The 9,978-nt window shown below is 35.4% G+C and overlaps 1 protein-coding gene across 1 annotated transcript; it reads left to right on the forward strand.

The window, feature by feature from the left end:
• The first annotated feature begins 11 nt into the window (after positions 1 to 11).
• LOC128557012 (uncharacterized) lies at positions 12 to 8,977 on the forward strand. The gene is made up of 2 exons (XM_053543414.1): positions 12 to 6,958; positions 7,001 to 8,977. The coding sequence occupies exon 2, from the start codon at positions 7,160 to 7,162 to the stop codon at positions 8,252 to 8,254; it is 1,095 nt and encodes a 364-aa protein (XP_053399389.1). The 5' UTR covers positions 12 to 6,958; positions 7,001 to 7,159; the 3' UTR covers positions 8,255 to 8,977.
• Positions 8,978 to 9,978: the final 1,001 nt, after the last annotated feature.

Raw genomic sequence — 9,978 nt, forward strand, 5'->3', positions numbered from 1 at the left:
CCCCCCCCCTTTCCATGTCTGCATGTGTCCGTCCATTTGTACAAATAGAGTCATCATACCTCACAGGATTGTTATTCATTATGTGAAGTTCTTGCGTCTGGTGTTGTCATTGGGATTTCACACAGCCAGACCAGAGTTGTGGCAGACCAGAGTTGTGGCCCTTGACTTAGTCAGAAAGATGCAAATCTTGAAAACAGGAAGTCCTAGGTCTGTTGTAATCTTATTCTGTATATTATATAGTTCTTCAATATATACTTTCTGAAAAATTTTCATATAACTTTTTGTAAACAAAACTTAAGTTATGTAAGTCTTTTAATTTTGTGTTAAAACAGATGTCCAAATAGATGTTATGCATATTTACATGACTAGAAAAGCACTACTTTCAATACTGCACATGAGCATGTACAGCTACAGTCATAAAGGGATGTAATCAGAAACATAGGATTCAATAAAACTTTCTAATATGTTAAACAATATTCAAAACTTAGTGACAAAATTAGAGGAAACAATTATCAAAAAAAGGAATTGGCAAGAAATAAATGTATTTTATGTTCACAACAAAAACAAAAATGTTAGCCACACCTTTAAAGTGTATTAATTATGGCATTGACAAGATTAGTGGGCATTATTTATAGAAAACATTTTTTATGCCCCCCGACATCTACTGATGGGGGAGGCATATAGTGATTGCCCTGTCCGTCCATCCGTTCGTCCGTCTGTATGCGGTTAACCAAATGGTACCGTTTTGTCTAGCATCAATACCCCTTACTAGAATGACTTGATACTAATGCAGATGTAACCTGTGACCATTCCTCATCTTCAGACATCACCTGACCTCAGTTTTACCTTGACCTTGAACTCGTTTTGGACTTAGGGTGCTTTGTATGGGCCATCTCTTGGTTAACCAAATGGGACCGTTTCCTCTAGCATCAATACCCCTTACTAGAATGACTTGATACTAATGCAGATGTAACCTGTGACCATTCCTCATCTTCAAACATCACCTGACCTCAGTTTGACCTTAACCTTGACCTCGTTTTGGACTTAGGTTGCTTTGTACCGACAAGGATGCCACCAGGGGCATCAAGCGTTTATTGAACGCAGCTTCTTGTTTCATTAAAAAAACATTGCCAGGAACTTTATTATTAATGATCATTGACTTTTTTCCACAAAGCTAAATCTTTTACACAAAACAGCGCCCTTAGCATTTTAAGTGTGATTAGATTACAGTAATGTTTTTAATCAAAATATTTCAAGAGTCAGATGTTATTCATTGATCTGAATTTTAAAGTTTTCATTACCTAGTCATTTATTAAAGTTTCAAATTATTACTTTTGTTTCTTACATTTTTTGTTGTGTATATATTAAGAAAAGAATCTCTGTCTTTTTTATTTGTAGATAAATCTGTTTATTAACATGTTTTTCAGTGAGTTATTGCAACATTGGATTGAAATACATGTATACATCTGACATTTTCACAATGAAAAATATCAAAATTTAATGAATTTTTCACTTTAAAAATCCATAAAAATGTGTTTATTGTACATGTAAGGTCAAAATGTTTATTGCAAGTGAATACCATATCTTAATTTTTCAATTCTGGCTACACCATTCATTAAACTAATGTTTCTGGTGTCCTTTTGGTAACAGATATTTTGATCTTTCACCAAAACAAATATTCATTATTAATGAGCCATGCCATGAGAAAACCAACATGATATTGGGTTTTCCCATGGCATGGCTCATTTATTGTGAAAATCTCCCATAGATTAAGCATATTCATTTATTGAATAATCTTATTCTGTAACAATGGTTACTAAGACCTTTTACCGCAGTAAATTGTATTGTTAAATACTAAATGGTTTTTTAGCTCGTCTGATTTTTTGAAGAAAAAAGATGAGTTATTGTCATCACCTGATCGGCGTAGGCGTCGGCATTGGCGTTGCCTGGTTAAGTTTTATGTTTAGGTCAGCTTGTCTCCTAAACTACCAAAGCTATTGCTTTAAAACTTGCAGCACTTGTTCACCATCAATAGCTGACTCTGTACAGCAAGAAACCTAACTACATCCTGCTTTTTGCAAGAATTATGACCCCTTTTGGACTTAGAAAATATCAGATTTCTTGGTTAAGTTTTACGTTTAGGTCAACTTTTCTCCTTAACGGTCAAAGCTATTGATTTAAAACTTGGAGCAGTTATGTGCCATTTAAAGCTGACTCTGCACAGCAAGTACCGTAACAATACATTGCTTTTTGCAAGAATTTTGGCCCCTTTTGGACTTAGAAAATCATGGGTAGGACAATATTTCAATTATACAGAGACAAAAAAAAATCAGATGAGCGTCTGCACCCGCAAGGCGGTGCTCTTGTTTTTTCTTCTGTAAATTTTTGTGAAAATTATAGTTTATGCCAACATAGAGGTGCCATTTCCTATGTAATATTCATATTTGTAATATTCGATAATCGCAATTATGATGGAGGCTCTCAAAGACTTTTAAGATTATCATATTATTGTACCAGTTGTGTGCCTCATGAATCAAATAGAGTTGGGACATTAAAATATGTGTCTAAGGTAGCAGTCACAAAATACTGGTATCTGATTGGTTGATTCTGATCTCAGTCCCTGAATTAACCACTGGGAAGACTGCAGTCTGAGACTGGTATATAAAACACTGTTTTTTAAATGTATGCCACTGAAATTATATTGAAAGGAAATTAGAAAAAAACAATATGTGTTTCAAGCAGTGAAAATTCTCATTATGGTAAGAATGTTGATTTTAAGTTGTTGTTGTTTCTGTTGTTTTTTTTTTTTCATTTTGCATGCAATCAACTAATGTAGTAATTTATGCATGTGTGTTGCAAGCTCCAATGTAGAAAAATCATTTGACTTTTTTTAACCCTTATCATGTTGGACATGGTTGATTCTGCCTTTGCGATCATTGCAGATCATGATCAGCCTGCACGTTTGTGCAGTCTGATCATGATCTGCACTGTTCGCCATTCAGTCAATCTTTTGGGTATGCACCCCTTTTAACAGTTAATGGTACTGTCCAAATTGAAAGATAGACAAGTTTATTATAGAAATTTAGCAGGGTAAGGGTTAAAAGTGGAAAGCTTTTCAGTATTTCAGATAACTTTGGCTGATGTAGACATGCCATCATTTGAAGGTATCATGGATGTTATGTCATTTTAAATGAGCTTATGAAAAGTTTTGTATGATGTAATGATGAATATGCTTTTGACTGTTTATACTCATGTAAAAAGTAGGACCACAAACTATTTTAATCAGATTTTTTTGTATTATTTGAGAAATTTATTATTTTGATTTTAATTTTTTAGCTCCACCATTCGGAGAATGGGGGTGCTATTCTACTTGCGTGGGCGTCAGCATGTCACTTTCTTGGTTAAAGTTTTTTGGCAACCTTTGTTTTTCTGTCATATCTTTGTTACTATTGCTTATATCTTTCTGTAACTTCACATAAACATTGTCCAGCATACAAACAAAGTATGTGCAGGGGCTGGGCCCATTATACCCAAGGTCAAGGTCACCAAGTTGTTATACTTGGAATTATTTTCGAAAGCTTCATTTATAGACATATCTTTGGTACTTTAAAAGATAATGACTTGAAATTAAAAACATTTCTTTATAATCATCATTTGCATGTGTGGTTACAATACCCATAACTCTAATTGTATTTTTGACAGAATTATGCCTCTTTCATTATATGACTTAAAGTTTTTTGGCAATTTTCGCTTTCTGGATATGACTTTAGTACAGTATAAGATAATGACTTGAAACTTAAAATGTATCTTTATCATCATCATCTGCATGTGTGGTAACAATCCCCATAACTCTGATTTGTATTTTTGACCAAATTATGCCCCTTTCATACTTAATTTTTTTTTTTTTATGAGACATTAATTCATTTTACAGTACTGTCAAATCGCCGAATAGTGGAGCACGCTGTCTTACGGACAGCTCTTGTTTGTTATTATTGTCAGTTTTTTTCTGTGTTATAAAATATAATTAACAGTATTTTTAAGTTTTTTGTGATATTTGTAATTTGCAATATTTATTTAAGGATTCAAAGGGGCAAAACTCCAGATGTATGTTAATTATTTTGACTAATCTAATTTCTGCAATAACAAAAATCAAAAGAAAAAGCAGTTTTAGCTAATATCTACTTATAAAAACACAAGTGTAATCATAATGTATCTAGAAAAGCTCTTTACAGTGTGAGTCACACAGTAAAAATGTGCTGGTTTACAATGTTAACTTACATGACATTAAAAATACAGAACAATGACTCAGTAGTAGAGTTTCTACCTTGCTTGCGAGAAGTCGGGGTTTGATCCGCAGTTATGTCAGATAGAATCCTTTATAAAAGAGGTACTAAAGTTAAGTAGGATAGTTCTAAAACTGGTCTGTCTGATATTGGTTTAATGTTGTCTATATATGTAACACCGACTTTAAATAAAATTTGTATCTTGAAATTTGTATCTAATGTGGCTAGGAGGGGCCTCCATGGCCAAGTGGTTAAGGCTTCAAACACTTGCCCCTCATTGATGTGGGTTTGAGCCTCACTCAGGGCAAGAATCCTTCATGTAAGGAAGCCATCCAGCTGGCTTACAGAAGGTTGGTAATTCTACCCATGTGCCCACTTGTAATGAAATAATGCAGGGAGGGGCACCTGGGGTCTTCCTCCACCATCAAAGCTAGAAAGTTGCAATATGACCTATAATTGTGTCGGTGCGACGTTAAACCCAACAGAATAGAATAAATAATGTGGACGGGTCAGGTATTGTGTCATGTGTCAACAGTGTAATGTTTTAACAAGGCAGTTCAAGAAAGTTTGTTATTATGTTCATGGCTTCAAGTAGACACTTAATTGTTATATGACTGAAAAGTTTGTAAAAAGACACAAACTGGAAAACACAATCCTATATTTTTGAATTACCCTTTTTGATATTTTACAGACTCTAATGTCAGTTTTAATTATTCAGATATTGTTATGTATCTTAAATTGGAGATTTGCCCCTGTAAAAGTTTCTGCCTAAATTAGAAATGAACTGAAACAGTTTTCTATGATTGTTAGTGAATTTAAGTGTTAGTGCGTCAAGGGTGTTAGTGCATCATGGTTGATAGTTTATTATTTGTTTGCACTACAATAGTACCAATTTTAGCTGTGATATTTCATTTCTGTTTCAGTTCTTTAATGTTACATTTAAAGGGATAGCCAGGTAATTTTTCCAGGAAATATATCCATGATTTACTTACACTTTTTTTTTTACTTGATCAATTTAAGGCAACAAAGAGATGTCATTTTATTAGATGTTTTTCAATGAGTTATCACAGTTTTAGGGTGAAATATATCTGGTGTTTTCACAGTGAAGAATATCACATAATTATATTTTTCACTGGTAAGAAACTATAAATTTGGTACATTTAGTCAAAACATGACAGAAAAGAAATTTTTTTTTACATGTAATATCAAAATATCTTTCACTTATGAACACCACATCTTACATTTTCACTTGAGGGTATGCCGCTCATAAAAATACTGCATCTGGTGTTCACTGGTGAAAGATATTTCAGTCTTACACTGAAACAAACAAAATTAATATTCTCTATTTATCAAATTATATTTTGCTATAATAATTACGTTATGTTTATATGTAAAGTCGCCAATAAAATGCAACAAATCATCTAGTATTGAATCTGACAATCAAACTAGTTATTTCAATATGTGTATGGTCAAAATAAATAAAGTTTTGAATGAAAGTGGAATATGACATTTTATAACAATTCATCCTAACCTCGTATTATGCATTATACTTGTGGATAAGGTGTTGGCCGCTCATCCAGGGGTCACAACCATGACTTCTCATATGACACCAGTACTGGTTTTTTCAGGAAGCGGACTCAAGAGTGGTTCCAATAACCTTAAAGCTTTCATCACAATCAAGCTAAAACAAATTAGTATAAACTAAAATTATATACTCAAGACATCAAAGTAAACAGTAATCTATCCATTTTAACTACATGCATGTCTCTCAATAAGATGTGAGAAGTATTGTTACTGTTACAATATTGATTTTTTCTTTCACTAGTGAACCTGTATATCCCTTTCAGGTTTACTACTAGTATTTTTTGTTTTGTTTTATATGGAAATTGTCTTGGCTTAGTTATTGCCCATATTGGGGCCTGTTAAAGTTTGTATGAATGTTGATTGGAGATGACCGTTTGATTCATGATTTTGCATTTCCTTGATACTTCTTCATGATATATGTTTATTGAAATTTTATTAGCTAAACTTGCTGTTTTAACTGTCATTTGACTGTACAGTTAAACCTAGGCCAGCTGTAATAAATCAGCCACTTACTTTAAGATGCCAGTCAGCAATTTTTGCAAATTGACTTTTTTTTTCATATTTGAACTTGACTTAAGCAGCCAACTTCCTTAAGCATCCAAGTTATGTTACTGCCTTGACTGGCTGCTAAGTACAGGTTTGACTGTATATGGTATAATCTAAATTGTGTTACAATTGTCTCCCTTAAAATATCTGCCCATTGAAAATTAAGTGTCATATTTAATTGATTAAGGAAAATCAAAAAACAAGTAGATTGGTGTAAAAATCATTAAATTTTTCTGTAGCAATTAATTTTCATAAAACTTTATAACCTGACCTACTTATGTCAAGAAATCAAAATCTTAAAAATGTCACAAGCATGTCATCTAGATAAGACTTGGTATAAGTTCATGAATGTCCATAATAAGTTAAAGATGATATTTTTTTATAATTGAAAAGGCTTTCAGTATAACATTAAATATTGCTTATGTTTGCTTCGGAACATTGGTCTATGTGAGTCTTGTACTTCTGTTGTAATGTAAGTTACCAGTATTCTTTGTTGTCTTGTCATCGGAGTAGCCTTTGGCTCTTACTTCCATTACGATTCTAAGGTAGTGGACCTGTAATAACAGTTGGCAACTTACGATTCTAAGGTAGTGGACGTGTAATAACAGTTGGAAACTCCCATTTGATTACGTATTTTCCATATGTGTTTTTGGCATTCTCAGGCATGAACGGAAAACCATATGCTTATTATGAGCTACAGTAATGTCCGAGAAATGCCAAAATAATATGCAAGAATATACAGCTGCATGGATATAACTGACAGCCACTACCTTAAATGCACGGATATAGCTGACAGCCACTGCCTTAAATGCACGGATATAACTGACAGCCACTGCCTTAAATGCACGGATATAACTGACAGCCACTGCCTTAAATGCACGGATATAACTGACAGCCACTACCTTAAATGCACGGATATAGCTGACAGCCACTACCTTAAATGCACGGATATAGCTGACAGCCACTACCTTAAATGCACGGATATAACTGACAGCCACTACCTTAAATGCACGGATATAACTGACAGCCACTACCTTAAATGCACGGATATAACTGACAGCCACTACCTTAAATGCACGGATATAGCTGACAGCCACTACCTTAAATGCACGGATATAGCTGACAGCCACTACCTTAAATGCACGGATATAGCTGACAGCCACTACCTTAAATGCACGGATATAGCTGACAGCCACTACCTTAAATGCACGGATATAGCTGACAGCCACTACCTTAAATGCACGGATATAGCTGACAGCCACTACCTTAAATGCACGGATATAGCTGACAGCCACTACCTTAAATGCACGGATATAACTGACAGCCACTACCTTAAATGCACGGATATAGCTGACAGCCACTACCTTAAATGCACGGATATAGCTGACAGCCACTACCTTAAATGCACGGATATAGCTGACAGCCACTACCTTAAATGCACGGATATAGCTGATAGCCACTACCTTAAATGCACGGATATAGCTGATAGCCACTACCTTAAATGCACGGATATAACTGATAGCCACTACCTTAAATGCACGGATATAACTGATAGCCACTACCTTAAATGCACGGATATAGCTGACAGCCATTACCTTAAATGCACGGATATAACTGACAGCCACTACCTTAAATGCACGGATATAACTGATAGCCACTACCTTAAATGCACGGATATAACTGACAGCCACTACCTTAAATGCACGGATATAACTGACAGCCACTACCTTAAATGCACGGATATAACTGACAGCCACTACCTTAAATGCACGGATATAACTGACAGCCACTACCTTAAATGCACGGATATAACTGATAGCCACTACCTTAAATGCACATGAAAAATGGTAGATTTTCACCAGTCTATATAATGTCTCTTAGGTTGATCCAAAAATCATCATAGAGTGGCCTCTGTGGCTGAGTGGTTACGGTCACTGGCTTTGAGTCAGTCTTGACCTTCACCAATTTGGGCTCAAAGTGTTGCTCGAGTTATACAATTGCTCGAGTTATACAATTCTTAATATGAGCCGCACCATGAGAAAACCAACATAGTAGCTTTGTGACCAGCATGGTCACGATCCATGCTGTTCACTAACCGTTTCTCTAAATGTAATAGGCTTTAAAAGCAAACAGCATGGATCCTGACCAGACTGCGCGGATGCGCAGGTTGGTCTGGATCCATGCTGATCGCAAAGCCACTATGTTGGTTTTCCCATGGCACGGCTCATATGAGGAAATCATCAAGCTAGATTATAGAAGGTAGGTGCCAGCATGAAAAGCCGAAAAAGTCACCATATAACCTGAATTGTGCAGGTGGATCCTCCAAAAATGGTCTTTAAAATGTTATGAACAAGTTTTACTATAATAATGGCACATGTACAGTTACTACAAATTTTGAAACAGACTTCTATAGTCGAGGGTTAAAGAAATTTTCTCTGAATCACAGGTTGACATTGTAGTGTAAGTCTGTTTGTTTGTTGTTAATTTGTCAGTTAGTGTATGTTTTGTATGTATGTTTGCTTTAAAGTTGTTCAATTTGGAAAATAAAATGAAAAAAAAAAGTTTTTGTGGTTGAATTTGTATTAAGGATATCCCTATATACTTGTATACACATTTGCTTTTCCACATTTTTTGGGCCTGGCTAATTTTATTATTTGTGTCAAGCAATATGAAAATATAATATATAATTGTTTTTAGCTCACCTGTCACGCAGTGACAAGGTGAGCTTTTGTGATCGCCCTTTGTCCGTCCATCCGCCACAATTCTTGTGAACATGATAGAGACCACATTTTGCAATTGATTGTAATCAACCTTGCAGTCAACTTGTATTGGCATAATATCTCGGTTCCATTCGAAAACAGTTCAATCTGATTGACAGCATTTAAATCCAGGTCCTGTATCTTCTACACAGAACATTTCTACAACAACAGTATCCAATACCAAAGGAAGGAAACCCAAATTCACATGTGTAATACGCTCGAGAGGCGTTACTTCCCGTAGCAAAGCCGTTGAATGTGACATTTGCCAGGATTGGACACACGTTTTAAATGCTGTGCGTCCATTACAAATGAACAGTATGATTTGAGCCGTGCCATGGGAAAACCAACATAGTGGGTGTGTGACCAGCATGGATCCAGACCAGCCTGCGCATCCGCGCAGTGTGGTCAGGATCCATGCTGTTCGCTAACAGTTTCTCCAATTCCAATAGGCTTTAAAAGCGAACAGCATGGAGCCTGACCAGACTGCGCGGATGCGCAGGCTGGTCTGGATCCATGCTGGTCGCACACCCACTATGTTGGTTTTCCCATGGCACGGCTCATTTACTTGTACAAAACAATACAGACTTTGGTTTTACTTGTAGAAAGTGTACCTTTTCTGAACTTCCAGATATATATGTTAATGATTTTGAGTATGAAAGCTCAACTGCTTTACCAACACTTTACCTTCAAAGGAAAATACAGACCATTTTCAATGTTTTTCTAGTAAAGGGTTGCATTTTTAGCTCACCTGTCACAAAGTGACAAGGTGAGCTTTTGTGATTGCGTGTCGTCCGTCATCCGTCCGT

The sequence above is a fragment of the Mercenaria mercenaria genome, chromosome 5 (assembly GCF_021730395.1).
Source record: "Mercenaria mercenaria strain notata chromosome 5, MADL_Memer_1, whole genome shotgun sequence".
Classification (NCBI taxonomy): Eukaryota; Metazoa; Mollusca; class Bivalvia; order Venerida; family Veneridae; genus Mercenaria; species Mercenaria mercenaria.